The following is a 27018-nucleotide window of genomic DNA, read 5'->3' as shown; positions in this document are numbered from 1 at the left end:
GAGGTGCCCGGTGCGTGTCCAGCTCTGAATGTGCGCTTCTGTGCAGTTTGGCTGTGACAAAGTCATAAACCAAGTAACTCTCTGTCCCAGACTCGCCTCATCCCTGTCCCAGCTCCAGCCCACAACAGGACATCAAACCCTGGAGTGGAGGTGTGGAGAGCGAGCACCTCCCCTGTGACACTCTACCACGGTCCAGTGTGGAGACAGGAAAGGTTTTACACCTCAATATGAAGAAAGAACAGTCAGTAAATGTAGCTAACGGGACACGTCTGTATACAGAGGCTGTGTTATACACAATAACAAAGCGCGTCGTGGGTCAGTGGATCGGTCCGCGCACGTTATGTTTTATCCGTCTTTTTTCGGGGGCGTTCGAGTTCTGGATTTTCGTTCGAAAAAATCTCAAAATTTTTGTTCAAATTCCGAGACGTTCGAAAACCGAGGTACCACTGTAGTTGGAATAAAATCCAACTATTCCGGAAATGAGTCCGACTCGCTGAGTCACACAAGTCTGAGTGAGTGCATGAGGGTGATTTCATTGCTTTACACAGACAGTAAGAAAGAGAAGAACAAGAGATTAAATTGCACCAAAAACATTTTATTCTATAAAAGAAGAAAGTTGGGGGGGGGGCAATAATCACAACTATACAGGGAGAAAGCGACTTTAGAACACCGACAGTCACAGTATCAAAAAGTCCACGTTTTCCTCGCTGATCTTTACACAGTTGTTCTGTACAAATGCAAAAAAAAAGCAACAACAGAAAACAAATTATTATTAATATCTGTATTATTGAAGCATGACTGCATTGCACTGAGTAAATATAGTACTGGCCCGGAAGTTACTGCATTCCATAGAAATTAAAAAAAAGAGAGACGTTGGCGGCGAGTTCAGGCACTGAGACGGACGAGAACTCCATCTGAAGATCAACGCAACTTTGCAGGAAAGAAGGAGAAGAGAGCAGAGAACAGACCGAGACACAGCTCGGCGAGTGTTGATCTGCAGTGACGGTGACCAGAGGGCGGCGCTCTACAGCGTTTTTTTTTTGTTTCACGCGTAATAATGACGATGAAAGAAACAGTAATAAGTGCAAGAGTCTGTTCTGGTTCTATAAATACTCAAAATTACTCCGCAAACTTTCAACAAACTGAAACTGTTTGATATTTACTATTATTATTTTGGAGGTTTCACATGATTGTTTGATTTTAAAAAGACCCTGTTGAAGCTAATTTTAATATTGTCACTACCTGATCTGGTCCCGTGGAAATTCCGAAGTTAGTGACATGGTGATATTGTAGAAGTTTGTCATTAAAATACTATACAATGCATTGGTGCAGTTCCAAAGGAGCAGGTGCGAGCTCTTCCCCCCCTTTTTTTACCCCGTTTATGCAGGACCAGATCAGGCCGCGACAAAGATCGAACTGAACTTTAGATTCAGGACGCAGATTCATACACACATACAACAAACAATGGCATAAACTTTGTAAAGCTATAGCCCTTGTAAAACCAACTAGCTGTTTAGGGATGAAATGATGCAAAAATAAAGTCAGTTTAACGTGTCTCACTTGCCTCGACACACATATATTTGATATTTTTTAAGAAAAAAGACAAAAACTAAGTATTTATAACTAAGGAATACTGTTGCGTTAAAAAGATTATTGCAATGCTAATGCTAATAGCGTGTGAGTCGATACACAATTTAGCCCTTTTTGTCGTGACATTTCTTTTGAGTTGTTTCCGGCACAATGTGTGTGAGAAAAATTCGGGAATTTTAGACCAGAATGTGCAAGAATTTGAAGGATCCCTCTGGTTCATCGCCACTCTCTGTCTCACACACACACACTCACACACACACCATGCTCACCAACGCCACGATAAGTCAAAAGCAGAACGCTACTCTCCATGCAACACAAGTGTGCACAACACAAGTGGGACCAAGAATCTTGAAGAAACTACATATTTCCAACTGAACACGCGATGAAACATCGAAACCAACGAAGGAGCAGAAAAGTTTTGTTCACATTTTTCTAGTCAGTGTTAAAAATAGAAATTCACCCGTTACGTTTACTTTTTTTCCTCTCCGTTATTTACACGTATGTACAGGAGTTCTCGTATTTATCTCTCGTCGTCTATCAACAGTTTACAAAAGAACACAAATCGCCATCAAATGCATAAACTCTTCTAGAAAGATGTGCTTTCATTTTTTTTTTTTTTTTCAGCCGAAGCAGGAGGGGACGTTAAGAGGAACGGCGTTCTGTGCTGCGAAAGAATTTGTTCGGACTTTCAAAAGTCATCAACAAAAGACTATCAAAATCTGTCTTGAATATTCTTTTTTATCTCGAAGAATTCAGGAGATTTAACCGACAGGGATCGGGGAAAAGAAAGGTGGACGGGAGGCAACTAAACAGGTTCGGAACTCATCAGTGCTCGAGGTTAAAGTTGCATAATCAAGTCCAGCTCCAGTCAGAGGCTGAGAAACAGAAGCCCACGCGAGATTCCGGGAATAACACGTCCCACTCTTGCACCTGGTTTGGACCAGAACCGCTGAAGGACTGACGCTATTTCAACACTTCTGCTATTGCACCTGTGTTCAGATGGTGTCATCTCGGAAATACTGATTCATAGTTTCGCTTTTTTTCTTCTGCGTTCTGAGTCAAAACATAACGGTGGGGAAAACATATTTTGTATTGCTATACATCATTACATCATCGATTTTTGTAATTGAAACATTACTCAGCAAAAATGGACACAGCCGATTTTTATGTTTTAATGACCATAATATTCTGTCAATAAAAGACTTTTCTCACAGATGCTAACCGTTAGCAGTAGAAGCTTAAGATGCAGATGTACTATTCTGTCTAAATATTTTCAATACGACAGCAGGACTCAGCAGAATTATTGGCTTTCAGTCATTAAAAAGGGTTTAATTTTGGGCTGTAGAAACGTTTTAAGACTTTATTTCTAGTTTGAAAGTATGAAAAAGTGACACCAAAACTTCCAAATACTTTGCTAAAAAGTTTTAATAATTTCTTAAATATCACTTTTTAGTTTTTAAAACATGATCTGATACAATTTCCTTCTTCATTCTTGTTATATTTGTGCTTCAACGTGTTCCCTCATTCGACGTCACGACACATTACCTGATGATTTAGACTCTTGTTTTTTTTTTTATCTCGGAAAAGAACACGAAGGACATAAATATTTAACATCAGACAACTAAACAAGTCCGTCAGCGGTTGCGGTGATTCTGTCATTAGGGCTCGACGGGCAGCGGCTAACGACACGCGTGTGCGAAACACTTGTCTTTGCTCAAAAACACACACTCGGCAAGAAAACATTTTTCACAGCCCCAGAAAGAAATCAAGGAAAATCCTGCATCTGACGCCGACCGTGGCGGCAAGAGGAGAGAAGAACATTGACGTAAAACACTGTTTTTACGCCGCGTGCAGGGTCATGTGACTCGAGAGGAAGGACGCATCATCACCTCAGCTGCGAAAACGTCCAAGAACTGGTTGGTCAGGCGACTTTTCCATCCTCCCGCTGTTAATATCGATGGACATGACACATGCTGCCACATGCTAGCGTGTTAGCATATAGCCTCGATTTTCACTTGGGAGAAGATGAGGAGAAACAAAGGACCAGCAGCGGCAGTTTGGATGCCGGGTCTTTCCCACTGAGAAAAACAGACTTCCATTCCGCTATTTATGACAGAATATTTTCCACACACAGTTTTTTTGTACTGTAGTATTTCAGTAACCGATGGATTGATTCCTGTTTTCCTGAACGTGGAATTCGCTGATTAGTCTTTTCCAAGTTTGAAGAAGCAGCTGAGGTGATGTGATGTATGAGCTCCTCGGTCGCGTCCGGGAGATGCTCCTTCCCAGAGTCGGGATCCGCTGTCGCCACTGGATGTCGTTCCAGATGTGCTGAGCCAAGCCTCCGTCAGAGTTTCATAGTTCACATCATGACGTGGCGGCGGCGGTGAAGCGAGAGATGGTCGGACCGCGAGAAGGAACGGTCGCATTCGGTGCAGCGGAAAGGTTTGATTCCCGTGTGCTTCCGGAAGTGTCGCGTCAGCTCGTCAGAGCGAGCGAACCGCCAGGTGCAGCCTTCCCAGGTGCAGTGGTACGGCTTCTCACCTGCAGAGGAGACCGGGAGGTTAGGGAGTGAAGGAGAAGGAGATGAGGAAGTGAGAGGCAACGGAGGTTAGGGAGGAGGAGATTAAAGGAGGAGGAGAGAGGGGAAAGAGGTGAGGAAGTGTAGGAGGATATGAGGAGGTTAGGAAGTGAGGGAGAAGGAGATGAGGGAGGAGGAGAGATGAAAAAGAAGTGAGGGAGGAAGAGATGAGCGGGGAAAGAAGCAAGGAAGTAAAGGAAGATACAAGAAGGTTAGGAAGTGAGAGAGGAGAAGACGAGGGAGGAGGAGCGAGGGGAAAGAGGTGAGGAAGTGAAGGAGGATATGAGGAGGTTAGGAAGTGAGGGAGGACATGAGGGAGGAGGAGGGATGGGAAATAAGTGAGGGAGGATGGGGTGAGGGGGGAGGAAGTAAGGAAATAAAGGAGGATATGAGGAGGTTAAGAAGTGAGGGAGAAGGAGATGGGGGAGGAGGAGAGATGAAAAAGAAGTGAGGGAGGATGGAATGAGGAAGAGATGAGAGGGGAAAGAAGCAAGGAAGTAAAGGAGGATATGAGGCGGTTAGGAAGTGAGAGAGGAGAAGACGAGGGAGGAGGAGCGAGGGGAAAGAGGTGAGGAAATAAAGGAGGATATGAGGAGGTTAGGAAGTGAGGGAGAAGGAGATGAGGGAGGAGGAGAGATGAAAAAGAAGTGAGGGAGGAAGAGGTGTGAGGGGAAGGAGGCAAGGAAGTAAAGGAGGATTTGAGGAGGTTAGGAAGTGAGTAAGGAGATGAGGAAGGATGACAGACGGGAAAGAAGTGAGGGAGGATGAGGTGAGGGAGGATGAGATGAGAGGGGAAAGAAGCAAGGAAGTAAAGAGGATATGAGGCGGTTAGGAAGTGAGAGAGGGGAAGAGGAGGGAGGAGGAGAGATGAGAAAGAAGTGGGGGAGGAAGAGATGAGAGGGGAAAGAAGCAAGGAAGTAAAGGAGGATACAAGCAGGTTAGGAAGTGAGGGGGAGGAGAGATAGGAAAGAAATGAGGGAGGATGGAGTGAGGAAGAGATGAGAGGGAAGGAAGTGAAGGAGGATATCAGGAAATTAGGAAGTGAGTAAGAAGGAGATGAAGGAGGAGGAGAGATGGGAAAGAAGTGAGGGAGGATGGAATGAGGAAGTGAGTGAGGAAGAAATGAGTGGGGAAAGAGGAGAGGAAGTAAAGGAGTATATGAGGAGGTTATGAAGTGACCAAGAAGGAGATGAGGAAAGAGGAAATGATGAGGTGAGGGATGAGGAAAGAGGACAGGAAGTGAAGGAGGAAGAGATGTGAGGGGAAAGAGGCAAGGAAATGAGGGAGATGAGGAGGTAGACAAGTGAGAGAAAAGGAGGTACGAGAGGAGTAATGGAGTGGAAGGAGCCAGAGACATGAGGTGTGAAATGCTAAGTCAATTAAGCAGGAAATGAGGTTAGGAAGTGAGGGAGAAGGAGATGAGGAGGTGTGGCAGGAGGGGGTGGTGAGGGCAGGAAGTGAGGGAGAAGGAGATGAGGAGGTGAGGGAGGAGATAAGGGGGCTCACCTGTGTGTATCCTCCGGTGGGCTTTGAGGTGGGAGCTCTTGGTGTACACTTTTTTACAGCCTTCATAGTCGCACATGTGGATCCTTCTCCTCTTGACGTCAGGAGAGTCGGGGTCGACGGCCTCCAGGTCCATCACTGACCTGACACACACAAGTTGAACAACATGAACCAACTTCCTTGTCCGTCGCTTTTGCTTATCAGTGAAGGTCGGAGATGAATCCACTAGAGGGCGCCAGTGCACTGACGTCACCACCTCCCCGCTGCAGCAGCCCCTCGCAGCCCAGCAAAACTGTGCTGAGCTCATAAAAACCAACACACTGAGGAAGGAATACAAACACACACCTGGTTTGGAACAAAAAGTGTCTTTGGAAAAACTTGAAAACCGACACGCACACTTTAGTGCGCTCACAAAAACACACACATTCGTTTGTAAAGAATAAAGACACACATGTCACGGTTTATGACGCGAAGAGAGAGGAATATTAAAGTAAAGGTCACAGCACACACACACACACACAGACCAACTGTCATGTCCACACCCGGGATTCTGTTAAAGTTCAGCAGCCGCACCCACTGGGTGTGGTCACACCTCCTGATTTATTAACACACACACACACACACACACACACACACACACACCCTGCAGTCAATATCTCCTCGCGCATGAGTGTGTTTATGCATGCGGACACTGGTTGCCGCGGGAGACGGCGGGCGTCTCCACGCAGCAGCTTGCATTAGGTTTATGTAAGAGTCCAGTCATGACAGCGCTGCAGTGATGTCATCAGTCAGCAGGCTGCAGGCCAGGGTGGACTCACACTCACACACCCATCGAACAAAGGAGCAAAAACACAAGCCACAATCTCTGTCGTGTTGTTGTTGTGGTGGTGGTTCCCTCACTCACTCATTCAATTGCACTCGCTCATATTCCTATTTGTGGCTGATGTTCCCGACAACATCCACTATGACTTCGTGACCGACGTTGGAGTCGGACGTATCTCTGTGCTCACCCTGCGTCGAGACTCTGGGCGCTGAGCGAGGCCGACCCGGACTCGGTGCCGCTCTCCGCGTCGCTCTCGCTCTGGTACTCCACAGGAGACGTGGAACCGGGTTTGATCCGAACTGCCAGGAGAGAAGGGAACAACAAGGTGAGGTTACAGTCGGGGATGAGGAGGCGAAGATGACGGGGTGAGGACGAGCGAGATGATAGTGGCGGGGGAGTCGAGGGAGGGGGGGAACAGCAGGAGGTTAATAACTTCTCCACCACGACGCCTGTAGGACTTGAAGTGTGTGTGTGTTATTAGGCGTGGTCGCTGCTGCAGAGCTGCTGCAACAATGCAAATGATTCAAACTTGACAAAATCGTGACCTTTTCATGGTGGACGCCAACTGTTAGCATCCCGACTGTCTCATTTTATCATCATTATCTTTAGAAAATGCCATCAAAACTTCACTTCCATTGGATAGAATTACTTAATAAAGACACAAGAAAAGAAAAAAATGAATCTATGTTAACGTATCTAAGGTGTGTCTCTGTGAATGGGTGTGTGTGTGTGGGGGGGGGGTTATTTAGGGGGTCTCACACACCCCAAAAAGTGGTCTCTGGAGACAATTGAAGCCCCTCACCCCCCTCACCTTTACTATTTTCCCTCATTCAAAGGCAATGCCACCACTTCCGTCCTCCTCACCCTTTCATCCTTAACCCTCGACAACCCCCTCCCCCACTTCCTGTCTTAAACTACCACCCTTAAAACAAACACTCAGGAAGTGATGAAAGACCGGAAGAGTCAAGCCTGTCACTCGTCCGCCTCAGTTTCATTCACTCACCGGTTCCTTCCGAACGGCCGTCGCTGCCGATAAGCGGCACTGTGATGGCGGCTGTGGCGACGCCGTCCGTGGACATGGTGGTGTAGACGACGGGTAGCGACTGGACCACCACCGGGATGGTCTGCAGCTGGCCCACCTTGCTGGGCATGCTGACGGACGGGATGGTGTGGATGACGTGGAGGATCTGCTGGCCGCCGGCGCCCTGCGTGGCCAAGATGGAGCCCGGCGAAAGCACCTGAGCAGGACGAAAAAGACGGACTTTAAAGACGGACTGAATTATGAGCAGCGAAGAACCAGGTCGGTTCTTACCATGGATCCGATGGACTGTACCGTGGATGGGACTGGGGTGGCCGACAGCCCCGGCTGGGCCACCACAGTGCCAGGTGGCGGGTTCACAGTGGTGTTGGTTGTTGTTGTGGACGGCTGCGTGGACGACCGCGGTTTGTTCAGTGACAAATCGACTGGTTCCGTCTGGTCCAGGGCCGGCTCGGGTGCCAGGGACTCAGTCTTGCAGATCAGCAACTCTTTCTTCACCTCGATGTCCGCCGATTGTGAAGGGCCACAGCCCACTTCCGCCTGCAGACAGAGGAGACATACCGGAGACATTTAGGACCATTTGGGTCTGGAGTGACCGACAAGGGGTTCAGAACTTTTTCATTCCCTGCTTCACAACACTTGTCATCACGAATCTGGGATCGTCTGCTCAGGTCTAAGAGATGCTCTCGTGTAACTCGGGCGAAGGCAAGGCCACGCCCACCTTTTCTCTCGTCCTTCTCAGAGGAATGAACAGTCACCCGGCGCTCAGCTGCCGCAGAGCCCTGCGAACAATGGCTGCTGTGTGGGACACTGTGGGGGTGGCTGAGGGGGGAGAGAGTGAGAAGATGGGTATAGAAAGAGGCTGGTACTGAGAGTGAAAGGGAGGGGGGGAGGAGCAGTGAGGAAGCTGGACGGGGTCCAGGTCAGTTGAGCGTATAGCGCCTCTCGGGTGAGGCGGCGAAAGTGAGGAGGGGTGAGGCAGGGTGGGGTGGGTGAGGAGGAGAGGGCGAGGACGTGTGGGATTCGCTACGCCCTTTTAACGGGTCACAGGGTTTAGCCGGAGGCCGAGTTCTCCACTGAGAGGGAAGAAGAGGGGAGTAGAGGAATGAAGAGAAAAGTGGAGGAATGAAGGGGAAAGAGGGAGGGAGGAGAGAAGGAAGCAACATGGAGGAACCGGATGATGAAGACCAAAGGAAGAGGAGCAAGGAAAGAAGAGTAGGGGATGGAATGGAGTGATGGGCAAAAAGGGAAGCAAGAAACGTGGATGGCTTGAAAAGGAAGAGAAGGAGGAAAAGAGGAGGAAGGAAATGGACAGAGAGAAAGTAAAGAGAATAAAGAAATGCAAAGGAAGCAAAAGAGGAAAGGAAGGGAAATGAAAGTAGAACAGAGGAGAGGGAGGGGAAAAAAGAGGAGGAATACACAAGGGAGAAAAGAAATAGAGAAGTCAGTGGGAACTGGAAAGTGGAGTGACTGGAAATAAGGAGGGAGCGAGAGTGAGAACTGACAGAGGAGGAGAAGGAAGTGAAGGAATGAAGATGATTGAAAAAGAGGGTTGAGGAAGGGGGAAGTGGAGAGCTGTAAAGGCGCGGGAATGGGAAGGAAAAATGAGAGATGAATAGGAGGGAAGGAGTGAGGAGATCTATGAAAGGTAAAGAAGGTAAAGTTGAGAAAAACAAGAAGCACTGGAGGAAGAGAAGAAGGGCTTTGATGAAATGACAGACAGCTGGAGAGGGACGTGAAGCACTGCTGGAAAGAAAGAAGAGGAGAGGCAGGAGGACAGAGGAGGAGAAGTAGGTTAGAGCTTGAGAAAAGAAGAGCGCGATGGAGGAGAAAAGAGGAAGAGGAGGACAACAAAGGCAGATTAGGGAGGAAGAGGAAGCTGTAACGTGATTATCAGTTCACGGCCCGATCAAGTGGGAGAGGGTGAGGAAGTGGGTGAGGCAGAGGAGGAGAGAGAGGCGGGAAAGGCTGGCGTTGCCATGGAAACTGGAACTATCAGCTGACTCCATGTTTCCCTCCACACCCACCGTCACCCCTCCCTGGCTTCTCCTCGCCATCTTTCCATCGCCTCCTCCCCCTCCTCACACCACGCCCGGCTCACCTTTCTCCCCCCCCTCCCTGACTCCGCTCCGTTCCCCTCTCTTGAGTTGCCGTGAGAGTTGGGGCCTGGCGGTTTATATCAAGTGAAGTCAAGGCTACAGTCCAACTCAACAGCAACCTTGTGATCCAGCCTCTTCCTGGTTTGTCACCTCACAAAGTGAGCTGTCGCACCTGTCACTCTCAGATCATCCTCCTATTCAATTTTTATCAGTATATTCATGCCGCTTTATCCAAATTATCATGAAATAAATCAAGTACATTAAGATGGACGAGGAAAATAAATAAATAATAAATCAATTTATAATATAAATATATTTGTATTTCACTACGATACATTATATTTTATATTACAAATTAATTAATACATTTAATAATTTTCTAAATACAACATTATATAATTCATTTACAACACTTACATTTATGAATGTTAGATTTTAATTACGTTACATTTATTTCTGGAACCATCACTTTTTTTAACTTCTTCTGAGCTTACATTTATTTATACACTCATCATAGTATCATAATCATAATAATGCACATTTTGTGGCATATTTCCTCAAAATAATTTCCCATTTTAATAATATGAACCCACATTTTTAAACAATATTGTTTGCATTATTTAAATCTATATTTCATGTGATTATTACCTGGCTGATCTGTTTTTTTAATATACATTGTAAAAAAAATCATATTATCAAATCGTTTCTTCCTTCCCCTCTCTGCTCTGTCTCCACAATACTCCCAGAAATCCACTCAGAATCGGGTCAGAACTGGGAGCACTACGACCACCCGAGCCAGCGCCGGTGCCTCACTAACATGCACTCGGTCTGTGCAGAGTACTGTTACAAGGCGAAGCATCTGCAGAGCGCCGCGTGTTGCTATGGTTTTCCTCCGCTTCACGGTTCAACCGCCTCGCCATAAAATGGGTCACCCAGTCTTCACCTCGCAATTAATTCATGTGATCTCCGCGATGAACCGAGACAGCTGTGGGAACAGGAAGCTGAAAACCAAGGCTTTCAAACGGTGACGTAACAATTCTGATAGAAGTGCTGGAGACTTTTCGCCTGACAGAAACGTGCAGATGTTCTGTCGACAGCAGCATCACCCAAGATGATCCCAAATTCAGACGATCATTTGTCTGGTGTAGATTCAGGCTTCACAGATTCAGACCTTCTAATACTGAGATAACAACTTGCTCAAAGGTCTTAAGCTCACAGCACTTGGGCCAGTCGAGACCTGGCAATGTTTCGCAGCGCTCCTCCGTCTCCATTCTTCTTGTACTCAATCTAGAATACCTACACAAGCCAGTATAACATTATGACCACCCGCCTTCTGTTGTCAGAAAATGTTCATCACACTCTCTAACTGCACTAGGAAGCTCTTAGGGAAAGCATCTGCGGAAAATGAAAGTGAACCTTCAATGTTCAGCAGTGCATATTGTTTCGGTCAAGTGTTTTGAACATTAATTGCCAGTAATAACCAGGGATTGTTATCGTAACTGACTGGATTGGATGTCAGATTTTATTTCCCAAGAACCAGTTTGATCCGATCTGTCTATTTACAATTGGCAATGGTGAAGCGATCAATAAAAGGAGCTAAAGAAAGTTGATATTTTCTTGACTGTTTTAAGCTTTTGTGTGAATAAATAAGATCCTGTTGGAGTCGACAAGAGTTTGTTCTATGATCAGTTAGTCTATAGCAGGAAGTGGTATAAGACAGAAAAGAGGGAGCGCCGACAGAACAGCTGGTGGAGATATGAACCACGAAGCGCTCGGCCCCACCCAACACACACACACACACACACACACACACACACACACACACACACACACACACACACACACACACAGTGCCGCACAACTTTCCACCTGTTATCAGACTCCACAGATTCCTTCCAACCTCAAACATTAATATTCAGCAGGAGTTAGGGCGGGAACCAGAGACACAAACAGGAAGTTGATTTAGAGACACACCCACAACAAAACATTCTCAGGAAAAATCTGTTAAATAAACAGATTAAAAAACTCCCCACCAGCAGGGGTCAATAAAGAGGCCAGAGCGTCAAAACCAGATAGCCACGCAATATATCACACAAGTAACTGAGCTTGTAATATTCCTGCTGTTCAAAAATGATGCATGTGAGATGGCAGGAATTAAAGAGAAGGGGAGGAAAAATAAATGTAGAGGAAAGTAAAGAAGAGGAAACAGAGTGGTTGGAACAAGCAGACAGACAGGATTGGGATAAGAAATATGAAAATGTAAGACGAGGGAAGAAATGTCAAGGATAAAAGAGAAAGGAGGAAGATGGGAAATGAAAGGAAAGAAGAAAAATAGAAGGAACAAAGTGGGTAATAGAATGGTAGAAGGAATGGATACAGACAGAAGCTGGCAGAAACAAAGGAGAGGGGAAGGAAAGGAAGGACGTTTTATTGAGAGATGTAACAGAAAGTAAGTGGGAAAAAGAATGTAAATGGGGAAAAGAAATGAAACACAGGCGGTGATGGCTGGAAGGAAACAAGTTGAAGAGAAGAGAGGTGGCAAGAAGAAATGGAGAGGAGGAAAGAAAGAATAAAAGAAGTCAGTGAATAACTGGAGAAAATAAAATGGAGCGCTCCAAAGACGCAGAAGTACACAGGCATATCTGGATGAGACACACTGTTCTTCTCCTTCCTACGGCTGCATCTGCGGGATACTGACCACTGCGGCGTGTCACACACGCTGTGAGAGCATGAAGTCACAACGTGTCGACAAATCCCTTCAAAACGGCCGTCATGAGAGAAACCACATGATCTCGCTCCAAACCAGCGGTCCAGTTATAGCCGGCGTGTGTGTGTGTGAGAGTGTGTGTTTGTTGATTTCATGCATGACTGCTGCTGTTTGCTGGAGGACAACTGCCTTGTTTATGAGCATGCATCAGTGACAGACACACAAATGCACATGAACATGCAGGCGCACACACACAGATAAAGACACACTTTTATTGTGTGCTACCCTGCATATGCGAGAGAGTGAGAGATTACAGAGCTGCTCACTGTGTGTCTCTGGCAGGTATTCAGTGTGTGTGTGTGTGCGCGCGAGCCTGTGTGTGAGTCTGCCTTTGGCTGAAGTGGTGAGTACAGAGAGGGTCTGGTTTGGAAAGGTGGAGGAGGAAGGGAGGGGAGGGGGAGGGGTCAGGCAGCACAGTCTTTTTGGCAACTCCCACTAGAGCTGCGGTTGCCATGACGACAGCGAGCGGAAGCAGAGCCTCCCTCAACATATCCTATTAGGGTAGGAGTGAGCGTGTGACGGTGCGTGTACGTGTGACCTTTAACCCCGGTGTATAACTCCAGTTTACCAAAGTCAGCTGAGACTCTAATCAGCAGCTGTCCCAGCAACTCTTGAGCAAGGCAGTCCACCGCTATACGGTCAAAAGAACATCGCTCACCTCCACTCAGACATTTTATGATTCTTCATCTTCAAACTGTGTTTAACTTGGGTTACGTCAGTCAGAATTGAACCTAAATTTGCTATTAATGCTGGTTGCTGTCAACGCTACTATCACTAGTTGCGTTTTGATTCATTTATCTGACGGATTCACTCAATATTGAGCCACTGGGACTCACTCAGATGTGTTGGACTCTTGTCTATCAACTCACACTGGTGAGTGGAGCTCTTGGTTGCCCAACTGTGACTCACTTTGACTCCTAGTTAACAGTCGGAAAGGCTCTAAGGGGGATACAATGAGATGTGTTGGACTCTTCAATTCCTCCTGCCAAGGACTCATGATTCACCATACTTGCTTGTGGGACTCAGAAGTGTCAATGAGTCACATGCAGATGAGTCACAGGTGAGGTCATGGGTGCAGCTAAACAAGCAAAAACCCTCCTGATTCATCCAGAGACTCGGAGTAGATCCTGGAAGTTCAGTGTTGAACAAGATGATCCAGTTTACCGAATGAAAGCATAAAAGGAAGCAACAAACATACTGAGAGCACAAATGAGTCGTCCCCACCCAGAAGATGAGAAACACAATTCCTCGGAATCAGAGTCTGGGGTTGGAAGAATGAGGAAGAAGATAAGGGGAAACCGTCAAGGTAGAGTTTCTGAATAACTGATAGATTGATAAGGATCTTTGAAGTACACAAAGGTTCAGGCAGAAGCAGCTGAGTGAAGATAAGATGATCCTGAAGTTGAGGACAGTCCCAGCAGGTCGCGGCAGAGGTGTGGTTACGCACACACACACACCCTTATCTGGCCTTACGCAATCCTGCTCCACCCAGCCCCCGCCCTCGCTGACCACAAACACACAGCTGAGCACAGCCCCCTCCCCCAAAACACCCTCATGGGCTCATGTGAACACGATTCCAAACGTTCCAGCTACATCGTCATACAGCAACACGCACAATGTTCAGGTGGAAACCCCACCAGGACCAGAACCTTCTGAGTCCAACATATAGTCCTGGTCGTTGTAGCAGCATTTGTGGAGTCGTACTGTATGTGCTACGATCTTGTGCTTCTTCTAGATGATTTGTGTTGTGTAGTGTTTGTGTAATTGTTGTGCAGATGTACTGATAATTATGTCAGAGCATTGAGTTGTGTTGCGGTAGTTGTTCAATGTTACTGCAGTACTGTAGCACTTACTTTATTGTACATTATTGCAGTGTTTGCTACGTTCTAGTTCATCTTGTAGTAGTCCCAGCAGTTCTGAAATAGTAGTCAAAGCTGTATTGAACCATTCAAAGCTGAAGATGATGTGTAGTAGTATTTAATGTTGTCGATGTTGTATCGATGTCATGATCTGGTGCCAGTCTGATGAAGAGACAGCTAAAGAATGTAAGCAAACCTTAACAAGTCTGTGATTCTGAAAATACCACTTTGTTGTTAAGGTAGTTTAAAGGTTCCCCCGCAGTGGTAGCCGCTGTAGAGTTTGCAGTTTTGGTACTTGCGGAAGCAGCGATGTTGTCATTCTAACTGTTTGTCGCATTGGTTTAAATTGAAGAAATTATTTATTTACGGAATGTACTTGTAGTAGCAGTAGCTAATACTGAAGATGATGTTACACAAGTACTTTCAGTCATTGTAGAAATCACAGCATTATAAGGTGTAGCTTTGTGTCTGCAGTAAAAGTATTTCAAATATCGAATAGGGAATTGTGGATACAGTGGAACTAGTAAGTTAGAGTTGTACTTGTAGTAGCTAAAGCAGCGGGAAGAGTTGCTGGATGAATGAATATTTTTATGACATTTAAACGTCCTCAACAAAGCACAAATCTTTGTTCATTCAGATGTGAAAGCAGTTATTCAGGCCGGGCCGTCGCCCCCTGCTGGCCTGCTCATTTGCATACATGATTAAATCATGTCCTGAAAACTTGATGATCTAAAGTTACGTGCGCGACGCTCGGGTTACTGCTCGTGTCACCTGACTCAGGACCCATGGTTCGGCTCCACTCCGGGTTGTTGGTTAATATTTAAGTAGTACTGGCAGCTACCTGTGCTAAGCCCCGCCCCCCCACTCCCACGGCCCAATGAGCCGCCCTCTCACCGTGCACTCCATCTCCTCTGGTTCTGGTTTGATCTGGACAGACGGCATGTTGGTCACCTCCTCCTCTTCCTCTCTTCCTTCCTCCGTCCTGGCTTCCTCCTCCTCTTCCTCGGGAGGCCTGGGCTCCTCGTCCGTCTCCTTCACCTCTTCCTCCTCCTCTTCCTCGGCCGCTGCAGGAGGCGGCGGCGGCTGGTTAGCGGCGCGCTGCTTGGCCAGGCCCCTCTGCTTCTTCTTCTTCTGCTTTGGAGTGGACTGTGGAAGAGAGGAAGAGCGCTGATGAATAAAAGAGGTGAGGACGAGGAGTGGGGGGTGTGGTAGAGGGCTGGGGTGGGGGGTGGAACGGCAGGGGGAGGAGAAAACTTCCAGGCCTGGGTGGAGGAAGGGGGGAGGAGAGGGAGCAGCAGAGATAGAAAAGCAGGTAAGAGGGGATGAGAAAATGAGAGTTTGGAAAAGAAAAATAAAGAATTACCTCCTGGCAAAAAAATACAAATAAATCCCTCCCTCAAATGGGGGAGGAGAGGGTGAGGGCAGGGGTGGCAGCACAGACACAACCTGAGAGGAGAAGGAAGCAGGAGAGCGGCAAAAACAAAAGGCCTAATCCTGACGCTGCCGGTGAGGGAATGAGGACGAGAGAGAGGAGGCAGGGAGGAGTAGCCCAGTGACCCCTCCCTCCTTTTCAGCTGCACGGCCGGACACACCCTTTTCTAGAAACACTCTCCCACAGCTAGAACATTTCTGCTCCTCTCTAGACGATTCTCTGCCAACGACAGGCACAACTTCACCCCGGGAAACACCAGCACTTCGCCTCAAACGGCGGGTTGAAATACTCTGATCGCAAATCGGATCCGACCGAAAGGTTCACAAGCCTCGATCGGATCAGAGCCGTCAGTCATCACAGCAACAATAAGTTGGAGTGAGGAGCCGTGAAAGTCTGGTGTGAAAGGAGAAGCGGAGATCAGCTGGCATGTTTGAGCAGAAGTTGTTTATGACTTCTGTTTTTTTTTGTTTTTCAAGTTTGCTGAACTCGACTGACTCAATGTGAAAGTTTACGCAGAGGTCACATAACACAGGTTCACAAGCCAGAACCCACTTTAAAGTTGAATCCCAAAGTCAAAGATGTCATTTAAACCTTAAACTCAGGCTCAAGTAAACCTTAAATTTGAGTAAATTCCTCCATCATTTTAAACCTGAATTCTGAAGGTAACTCAACCAGGAACCAATCTAGAGCGGAAGCTCACATACAACTGAACTCAGCAGATCAAAAGTGGAATAAAGACGGCTGTTGAAGCAGTAATTTCAGAAACGCTCTTCTTCAGAGAACTTCCTGTTTTCATTTCTGCAAGTGGCAGTGAGAGGAGGATCTGTAACAAATACCGGACGTCGGAGGGCGTGGTGCCTCGTCCGATGCTCATCAGTAAACACTAGCACGCGGAGGCGCTAACCTGCCGACGCGTTTATGGCGAGGATCTTCAGCAGGATTCTGATGAACAGATTTAAATGATAAGACAAGTCCATCTAACTAAACCTGAGGCCATTAAAATCTACCTAAAATGTATTTATGGAAAAATGAACCAAAAAATGAGAAAATATATGGATTTAAAGATATAGATCGCAATACAGATTTAGTAATAGAAGGAAGCAACTTGAAACACTTCATAATTTAAATTTTCCTCCTTATTATAATAATTTAATGTCAACTCCAAAAGTCAAAATAAACTAAACCAGCCCAAACGGAATGAATAACAGCACAAAATTTAAAATAACTTGATGAGACTGAGGTTATAACCGGGTCAGAACTTGGGAACGGTCGTCTGGGTCAAGTTCTAAATAGAATTGAAGGAAACAAATCCAAGCAAAATTTAAGAAATGATATAACATTTAATCCAGATTAAGGACGGTTCATCTGGGAATGTTCACGGCTGACGATAATTCTGGACTTTTAAGCATTTTAAAATTCGGTAGGTAAACCCTGGATCAGGATTAGGGTTTACTGAGAATACATTGACTGAGATTAAACATGAGCATGATCTTTACAGCATGGGAGTGTAGACCGCATTTAAATTTGAGACAGTGGCACGTTTTAATTTATTAAATATTAAGTTCCGATGAGGTGTACCTGAAGCTCCCTCCTAATCTGGACCTGGACTAGAGGTCAAATTGAGGTCATGACATTCAGCTTCACAGAGCATAGGAAATAGGACGTGACTTTTGTGGATTCCATTCTGAGGTGTGGCCACCCACCATCAGCTGGCGTGGCCACCTAAAGCGTCTCCTCCCACTCACACATGCACTCTCACACACACACAGGGGACAAACAACGTCTCCCGACCATTGTGAGGGAACAGAGCCCCCTCTGTGTTCCAAAACAAAGGTGAAGGCAGCTTGATGCCACACCTTCCACCCCCACAGACGCAACCTCATGGAGGCATGGACGCAAGAATTAACCCGACAACCCCAGCAACTGCACATAAATGACTGACGAATATGGGCTAAAGTTGACAAAAATGAAATAAAGCATCACATCAACCATGAAAAATACATCTGTATAAATAATTAAATACAGAAGAACGTTGAAAATGATGATAATGCCTTTAAAAGCCTTTAAATATTGCAAATATACCAATTCTAGTCGAGTAGTGTGGCTAATACTAAGTTCCTATATAAGAAATCACGAGTCATTCTCTGTTTCTAACCTGAGACTCTGAGGTGGAGCACCAACATGACACAGCAGTTCAGGTAGAAACAGCTCAAACAATATCAAAATAAACTGCTGACAGCAGCGAGGAGGGATTTATGTGAAGGTAGCAAAGTCAGAAATACAATATTTGGTTTGAGGTGTCACATCCAGAGGAAGGAAATCCACCAAACACAGAAGCAGAACGGTTCTTGGGAATCCTGTATCCCAGGAAGTGAGGTAATGCATACAGGAAGTGGCTAGCATACACTGCTAACAACACAGGCTAAACCTGAGGGAATAAAGTATTTAATTCAGAACATATATACGGCATTGTTGAGTATAAAAGAGTAAACAAAGCTGAGAATTTTCTTGAAAGTGGACAGGATTCTTCACAGATTTGTTGCGCTACTATGTGTTAGCCTTGCTAACTGTGCTGGGTCATCTGCATTTCATTGACTTAAATCAATATAATTTACATCTTAAATGGGTTAGTTGTTCATGCTAAATGTATTTGGATTGAATTCCTTATCACAACAATCACCCGTCGCAGGTTTTCTTTCTTCTCCATCTATGAAAGGCTAGTTGCCTGACTCCAGACCAGTTGTCACGTGAACGTAGAAAGTGCTGACACTCCCGAATAATTTTACTGCTATTCTCCACTGAGTCAAAGAGGGTAAATAGTGGGGGCACACGACACAACCAAAACGCACAAAAATGTCAATGTTAAGTGAACCAAATGAAAATAAAAGGCTATTTTCAGTATTGGTTACATAGTTTTATAGATCTCACTTGAATTTCCTTGTTTGAAGATCAAATCTAAGTGACTAAATGGTGTCAATAAAGTTAAATAAAGATCCGCCCTAAAAATACTTCTTTAACTGCTGCGATGAATTAAACATTTGGGACATTCATGAAACAATCACAATCGTCCGCAGGGTCATTCAAATGCAGACCTCCTCGCGGCAGCTCAGGTGCAGCACTGACTTCCTCACAACAATGGGGAAAAATACCTTTTGTCATTCAAGGGGTTCCCCAATTAAGCAGCAGATCTTGATGAACTTCATGCAAAATTCTCTGAGCTGCACAACAATATGAGACGGAAAAAAAGGCATTCAAGTGTCGTCTGCTGCAGTTATTTCACAGAACATCACCCACATATAAACCTGAGCGCGTCAGCGGGGTGGAGTTTGAGCCTTGCGAGGAGTCATGTGACCTCAGGGAGAGCAGGGCCATGAAACAACAGGAGGCGAACTCTTCAGAAAGCCGCCGGGTCAGGAGAACGAGTGACAGACTCTTTATGAATCCAAGTTGATCCACATCTGCAGGCTGACGGGGCACTGGGGTTGGGGGGGCGGAGAGGGGCTGCGTGGCACTAACAAGTTGTGATAGTCAGGGCCTGCATGCATGTCTATGTGCATTAACACGAAGAGTGACGTGTGTGTGTGTGTGTGTGTTGGTTCCCTGGAGGAGGAGGTTCATGTGCTGAGTTCCAGGAATACAAAAAGGGTGGGGTGGGTGTGACCCTGACAGGCTCTGATCCCTCCACAGGAAGTCAGGGTGGGGGTGGCGAGGGACGACTGGGAGACATCCACAGAGTCTGAGTCTCACAGTTCTGCATTCCTGAGAGGGTCCAATAAAGCCTCCAGACTCATTAGCAGAGCTCTTACGACTGGCGACACTGACACAGAGCACGACGCCATGCTAGCTAGTGCCACGCCCAAACAGCAGGGGGAGCTGAAGCTAGAAACATGAAACAGCAAAGACGAATTCAGCTCTTTCTGATCACTTCCAGAGGGACAGTAATGAGACTCAATATGTCTTTCCAAAGAACAAACCAGAGACGTGAGTTCAGATCTATATTAGTGGGTCGAGCGTCACATTTAGGGCGGTTTCACACTGCAGGTTCTGTCTCGGGTGGCCTGAGTTCGATTCGCCCCCTGCTGTGCAGCCTCGCACCTCTGCACCTCAGGCGATGTCCTTTTTTTCTCCTCAGCTGGTGGCGCTCAGAGCAAAATACCTGGTTTGTGACTCACGACGAATCAGGTCTCAAGGAAGTCGGCATCAGCCGTGCGACAATCCATTTACCGCCATCGGCTTGACCACCTTATTTCTCTGTCACTTCGTAACACGACGAGTCATCGTCACCTCGGACATTAACTTTTACTGGGAAATAGTGGAAACAAACTGCGTAATACGGAGCGTCTTGTTTGAGCCACACTGCTCTCACGACAACACGTTGAACAAACATTACAGTTGATCTAGAAGATTTGAATCATTTAAGCACAGATCCAGATATCAGAACGGATAAATGAATGTTGATCTTCAGTCACTTGGGAAAAATCAGTGTCTTCCCTCTTCGCTGTCCTCATGCAGAAAACTGTGAGATCGCAGCAGTGAAAACAGTTAATAAAGGCGAAAACACATGAGTTATCAAACATCCGCACACATTGTGCCGTAGTCCCGGACCACTGCACTGCGCTCCTGTTCCCCAGCACCATTTTCCTGCAGCTGAGGCTGCGCACCTCACTGTTCAGAGAGTTTGAGAAGTTGTTTTTGAAGGATGTTGTCCACCCAGACAGTGATCAGACCCTTTGTTGCCTGGCATCTATCATGTTTGTGTGGGGTCGCGCTGTATATGTAGTTTCTGGCATCTAGCGCAGAGTCGCCTGAGGTGAGAAGCTCACCACCTGCGGAGAGGTTCCTGAGACAAAGTGCAGCTCTCTCGCCAGGATCAAGTCTGTGGTCAAAACCCAACTTGCTTGTGTTCACATCTCAGACTTCTCAAACGCGCTTTGTCTTGAGACAGGGTACAATGTAAAACCGCCCTTAAGCATCCCTTAAGGCATTTGAATCTTAAGATGGGTCAGCATTTGGGAACCATTGATATCCACTGATAACCGCTGTTTATGGCTAACATGCTAACTCACTTTTGAACGTTTACAACTGCATCAGATTTGAGTTCCGTTTCACCAGCTCATTCATCCTGTACAGAGGCTGTGTCCATTGTTTGGACCTCAGAGTGGCCACTTTCGGGAGTCTATTTATAACCAGCAAGTCGGCTGAGCGTGATGTGAAGGCTCATCCTCATCTGATCCCACTCACACCCGCTCTGAAGAACCAGCCGGCTGATGGGAGAGCTCGGGACTTTCACCACCACATGGAAACAAACGCCTTCTCACACCTGGCTGTTCGTCCTGCTGAAACAAGGGAGCATCAGGGATTATCAGCTTTGATTACAAGGCGACACTTTAATTTCTAATTTAGGTATTAAAGCTGCCGATGCCGGAGACTTCATTTTTCATCTTCTGAAGACCAAATATCTGCTTCTAAAGAAAGAGAAGCGATTCTGAGGCGACGATCTGAAGTTTCAAAAATGCATTCCGTTGCCTCCTCATGACAGTGAGAACCTTGTTGCTGGGTTCCAAAAACATCCACTCATTTTCCCGGGTCTGCCCCGGGCCTCCTCACAGCAGAACACCTCACTGGTCCAGGATACATCCTCTAAAGAAGCAAGAGAAACTGTCATCTCTTAAAAGAGCAGAGGTTCTACAGTGAGTATCTCATGGATGAGTGAGTTTCTAACAATAGCCCAGACCCTGCAGATAAAACTTCCTCTTCCAATTGCAAAACCTGTGACCACCAGAGTGAGGAGAAACCCACCAGTCAATGGAGAGCCTTGTCTTATAGCTCAGCTCTTTCCTCACCATAATGCATGGCTGAAGACCCTTCAGCTTCCCCAGACTCGCGAACAAGACCCTGAGATAGTATTAAATCATTTAGCTTTATCTATATCAAACATTAAAATCAACACCATTTCTCCTGGATCAGATTTGAGGGGGAGAGAGGAGAGATTTGGTCCAGTGAGAGCGAGACGTCACACAACCACGTCTCTCATCTCACAGCCAAGAGCGGAGACACGCTGGAGTTGACAGCTGTGATTCAGATCGGCGCATCAGACGTGGAGTCTTCAGTTGCTTATTTTTTTACAGTGCGAGCTGAAGAGGGTGGGACACCAAAGACTATCTGGGTCAACTCGCTCTTCGCTGTCACTGCTTCTGCTCTCCAAACCCCCTGGCCCTGCGCGCATGTGTGCGTGCGTGCGCTGGTTTTGGGTGGGGGGTTGGGGACCGCCCCAGTCGACTGACTGTCTTACCCCCTCGCTGGACACTCTCTGGTGTAGACCTGTGTGGTTTTGACCGATCCGTAATAAAGGAGCTGCTTTGTAGTGCAGTCTTAAACACACACATGCCTCTTATCTGAGTCCCACTTATAAAACCATCCCCACTTGATCACCAGAGCGACAGACACGACACCAGGTCAGCAGCAGCTCACAGGTTTGGCGTCAGAGATGGGATTGTAGCTCACAATTCAATTCAATTCGAAATTGATTTTATTGTTTATTCAATTTTTTTGGCACACCGCCACCTGAAACAGTCTTCTTTTAGCACATAAGCTGGACTCAATGTTGTAAACGTGTCGTACATAAAGATCCGTGCTAGCAAATGTTGCGGACGAATGTTGCGACGAGTTGCGTGAACGAATCAACGAAGTCAATAAACAATCATAGTCACTATTTGTGTAATTGTTGCAGTGGTCTAGCTGCTAGTTGTAACAGGGTTTGTGAGGTCATCCAGCTGCGCTCAGGAGGCACAGTGCATTCTGGGTCGGAGCGCTGCGTCCTGACGCTCCCAAGATAAGACCAGCTGTGATCTTCAGCAGTCAGACCAGTCATCTTTCGACTTCCCAAAATGAGGTGGCCGCTCTCTTTCCTCGCGCACGCACAAACACACACTCGGTTATCTTATCACACAAACTTGGAGCGAAGTGCACGGAGCAGCCCAAAACACCAGCTGCCTGTCAGACCCCGAACTCAAACCAGCAGTGGACAAACAAAAGTGTTTACTGGCCACCAGGTTAAAGGTCGAAGCTGTTGCGCAATTTCGGCTCTTGGGTTTGGGAGGAGGGGGAGAGAGAGAGAGAAGAGAAAATCAGATGGGAAGATTGGAAGAAGGGGAGACTGTCGACAAAATATTGAACAATAAACATCTGAATATTTACATTTTATTTAAGAGTCATATCTCTTCTAACTCACATTTCTCTTTAAGTAGACAATTCAAATGATGTATTTTAAATATATTATCAAAACATGACATTTTGTTAGCTTGGAAGTAACAATTCCACTCTAATTCCAAACAAAGGTGTTGCTGATGTGGTGGAGGTTCATGTCTATCTAGGAATCATTCAAATAGTTGGAGGTGTATGGGTTTAATTATTGGTAGCCATATGAAAACGTACACACACACACACACTCAGACACACATACTGATGGGTGTGTCTCCATCTGGCCTGAGAGCGAAGAGAGAGAAGCTGCCTGGCTGTTATCACACCACACCCTGTTGACGCAACGTCGCCACCACTTCCCTACACACCCTCCGATATGTGCACACACACACGAACACATTTACACACAATCCTCTTCACCCCACACGTATCAGCCCTTGACACAACACTGTCAACCATCAGCTCAAGAGAAACCGAAACTCCTGGTGGGAGATTTTTGCTGCATGACGTCAGAGTGAACCTGTGAGAGGGCAAATCTGAAGGTCGCGGGCTTTCAGATGCCGATGGAGTTGGCGCTAAAACTGTGTCATGTGGTGGGTGAGTCCCACTTAAGTGGTACGAGCCTGGTTAAACGACCTTTAGCAGGTTTTTGATACCTTAATTTTACAGTTCAGTGAAACTTCAAAATAACACGCTAAGTAGCAAGGCTGCTAAATTGACTGACAGAGTTTGTGACTTCATGCCATTCCACCATTCACCTCTAAAGGTCCTTTAGTTATGACCAGCTGCTGGAGTTAGTGCCACATCCATGACCGACAAGAGCCTACTACTCAATGTCAACACCGCAGTCGGGACAATGACTTTCACATCATCTTGAAAAGCTGAAAAGTTTGGAATCAAGCTGATCACAAGGAGGCCAAATTCTAGAACAGGTTTCTGGCTTCTTTTAGGCCCGAAAACCTTTGGTGTAAATCCTGAATGACACTATCTTTGGCATGAGCTTCATCATCATCATCATCATCATGGCTGCATCCATCATCATCATCATCACATTCTCAGACACACCTCGGCCAACGCCCCGCCCCCTCCCTCCGTCCTCCCCCCTGCCTCCCACGTCCCCCTTTCTTCTCATTGTGGCCGTTTTGGCAGCGTGGCAGTGGTTGCCATGGCGACCTGAATCCCTGACGCCCCCTATTCCTCTTCTTCCTCCTTGTTAATGGTTGGTAGGAGGTCACACCGCAACAGCACATCAGAGCCTAATCTGAGGTGACGCGGCCAATACACACACAGGCACAAGTGGACGCTGGCATTCGACAAACATTTACACAGAGCGAGGAATCTGCGCGCACACACTGCAGACCCCACCCCGCACCGCTCATTCACATAATTCACATTCACACATTCCCACTGCCAACACACATTCTGCTCAAGAGCTCACATTTGACACACACACAACTCCCTCACCGGGGAACTGAGAGTCTCAGCTCACGCTCATCCTGAGTTGAACCACGACTGGCGGTTCATATGGGGTAATCCAAGTTTGGGTAGCAGGGGCAGCAGTCTAAACAAAGAGACCCAGACTCCCCTGTGAGTCAAACAGCCAAGAGTGCAGCCCTTCAGACTCCTCTCCTCTTGACCTCAATATTAACTAGTCTAGGACAGGACCATAGGACTAACCCTTAATGTCGGATTTGAGGTACAGATACACAGACTGCATAGTAGTCCTGCTGTCACAGTACACACAAGGTATGTACTTTAGCTTGAGCCATCTAGGTTTGGGTTTGCGGGGGCAGCAGTCTAAGCAAAGAGGCCCAGATTCCAGTAGCTCAGGTGGGCAACACCCGGCTCCCTGGACAATAAAGGGGTGCGATTGTTTAGGTTTGGCCCTGGATTTAGACCTGGTAGCCAAGAAAGCTTCCCGGATCATCCTGCCTTTTAGACTTTGGAGTACTGACAGTATCCCTGATAAGGAAAAAATGCTTACCAAGTCTGGACTTATCAATGCAACCTCTACTGATGCAAGTCTTGAACTTGCACCGAACTAGTAGGAGGAATCTGGAGTTGGGCACCAGGGCAAGCTGCATGAGCAACCACACCTGGGCACACTCTGGGTGAGAACAGGAAGTTTATAGGACCACCGCAGAACAGAATACCACCTGAGTGGACGCTCTACACCTGGAGACCTGGACATCATGCCACACCATGGTCCAGCTTGTTTGACCTTAACCTGAATATAGTCAAAGATAGAAGGGTCGGAACGTGAACTTGTCAAGAGGACTGTGACCTGTGTTCTGGAGATACAGTATGAGGGACTTCATCATGCTGAAGGTCCACAGTCACAGGCTTTCATTTTTGACTTCAGATCAATACCCAACTGGACCTGGGAATGTATCCCCCTTGGCACCAAACCCAGGATCTGGTTTAACTGATTTCTCCCCCTCACTCTCCAAGCCTCATACGTAGGTTCTTGAGGTTCTGTGTATGTTCACAACGTCAGTTTGCAGCTCGCACACATTCCTCCTCCTGATTAACTCAGCTTGTGAGCAGGTCCTTGGTCTGAGGAAGTGTGAGGTTATGAAACAGTTCTGAGGTCGAAGGAAAAAGACAAACTACTTTCTGAATAAGAGTCGTTCTGCAGGACTCAGCCATGCAGTTCTCCACGGTCGACTCAGCAAAGGCTCAGAAGTTGTCTGTCTGAACTAACCCCTCTAGTGGACACACAGCACACATATAAAATGTCTGGTTTGATCCGTAGCAGGCTCGTGGGTCAATGAAAAGTTGCTGTGGTTGCTGCTAGAGCATCAATGGATGTTGCCGAAGAGGAAATAAAGCAGCGTCCTGACTGTAAATAGTAAGAAAGAGCCCGAAACCGAAATGTGCCGCCAGCCATTTTGAACCATCACAGACACTCCAATGTTGAGACTCACCGAAGAACCCGCTCCAGACAAACCCTCCCGAACCTGACGCTTGTCTGGACGTAGCAGCCGGATGCATGACCACACAAAGCGGGCGGCGAATAACAACTTTAGAGTAGTAAGAAACCACAACCCTTTAATACAAAGCTCTTCTTTCTGAGGCGGCCAATCACATGACTTCTCACCCTCCCCGCATCCGCAGAGTGACCGTGAGATAAACTTCACGTTGTAACACTCTGGATTTCAGGCTTTTAGTGAGCATTAAATGCAATTGATGAAGACATTTCACAGCAAATTCTCTTCCATAAGCTCCAACAGTTGAAGCAGCATTTTCACAAAAGCAGTCACGACTAATCGCTGTACTTTCCACAGTAAAGATTTTTTATTTCGATTTCTCTTGATGACAGTCATCTCCTTTTCAGACTTGTTCTTAGTCATTCAGCATTTCCTGTCTGGGGTTGCTACACCTTTATCGCATCCACAAACCTCATCTGTCCTTTGCTTCACTTCCATTTCTAATGTTCCTTGTTTATATATGTTGGTTTTGTCCTTCAAAGCTTTTATTGCTCACTTGCTATTACACAATATTAACAACGATTTTATGGGTTGTCAACAGAGTGCTGATAATAATCTTCATATTTTTGCTTTTTTTCCTCTGATATGTTTCCTAGAAATTTCAATTTATGTTATTATTATTTCACCAACAAATATTCCTGTTTGTGATGTATTGTTTCTGTCATATTAATAATCAGAATATAGTTCAATACATTAATCATGGATGAGTGGAGGTGTGGTGACGTGGAGGAGTCGTAGTGTGGTGGTTATGGAGGGGTGGAAAAGTGATGGCATGGAGGTGTGGTGGCGTGGATGAGCGGTGGCATGGACGTGAGGAGGAGTGGAGGTGTGGTGGTATGGAGGAGCGGTGGTGTGTAGGTGTGGTGGCATGGAGGGGTTGAGGAGTGGAGGTGTGGTGGCGTGGAGGTGAGGAGGAGTGGAGGTGTGGTGGCGTGGAGGTGAGGAGGAGTGGAGGTGTGGTGGCATGGGGGAGCGGTGGCGTGGAGGGGTGAGGAGTGATGGCGTGGAGGTGTGGTGGCGTGGAGGAGTGGTGGCGTGTAGGTGTGGTGGCATGGATGGGTTGAGGAGTGATGGCATGGAGGTGTGGAGGAGTGGAGGTGTGGTGGCGTGGGGGAGCGGTGGCGTGGAGGGGTGA

At 46.7% G+C, this 27018-nt stretch overlaps 1 protein-coding gene across 3 annotated transcripts in view; it reads right to left on the bottom strand.

Moving 5' to 3' along the window:
* Positions 1-587: 587 nt before the first annotated feature.
* The window catches only part of klf8 (Kruppel-like factor 8), a 29991-nt gene continuing 3560 nt past the window's right edge, over positions 588-27018 (bottom strand). The window contains exons 1-7 of one of the 3 annotated variants that reach the window (XM_053846812.1): positions 15625-15791; positions 15156-15407; positions 7810-8076; positions 7501-7735; positions 6685-6796; positions 5678-5817; positions 588-4134 (exon numbers count right to left, since the gene is read on the bottom strand). In XM_053846812.1, the coding sequence (XP_053702787.1) occupies positions 3953-4134; positions 5678-5817; positions 6685-6796; positions 7501-7735; positions 7810-8076; positions 15156-15203 (984 nt within the window). In that variant the 5' untranslated portion in view covers positions 15204-15407; positions 15625-15791 and the 3' untranslated portion in view covers positions 588-3952. Of the gene's footprint in view, positions 4135-5677; positions 5818-6684; positions 6797-7500; positions 7736-7809; positions 8077-15155; positions 15408-15624; positions 15792-27018 lie in introns of those variants that run through there. The other 2 variants (XM_053846811.1, XM_053846810.1) reach the window with 2 other exon arrangements.

Source organism: Synchiropus splendidus, chromosome 17, assembly GCF_027744825.2.
Source record: "Synchiropus splendidus isolate RoL2022-P1 chromosome 17, RoL_Sspl_1.0, whole genome shotgun sequence".
In the NCBI taxonomy this organism is placed as follows: domain Eukaryota; kingdom Metazoa; phylum Chordata; class Actinopteri; order Syngnathiformes; family Callionymidae; genus Synchiropus; species Synchiropus splendidus.
Note: the sequence above shows the minus strand (reverse complement) of the source record. Positions and strands in the feature narration are given on the sequence as shown.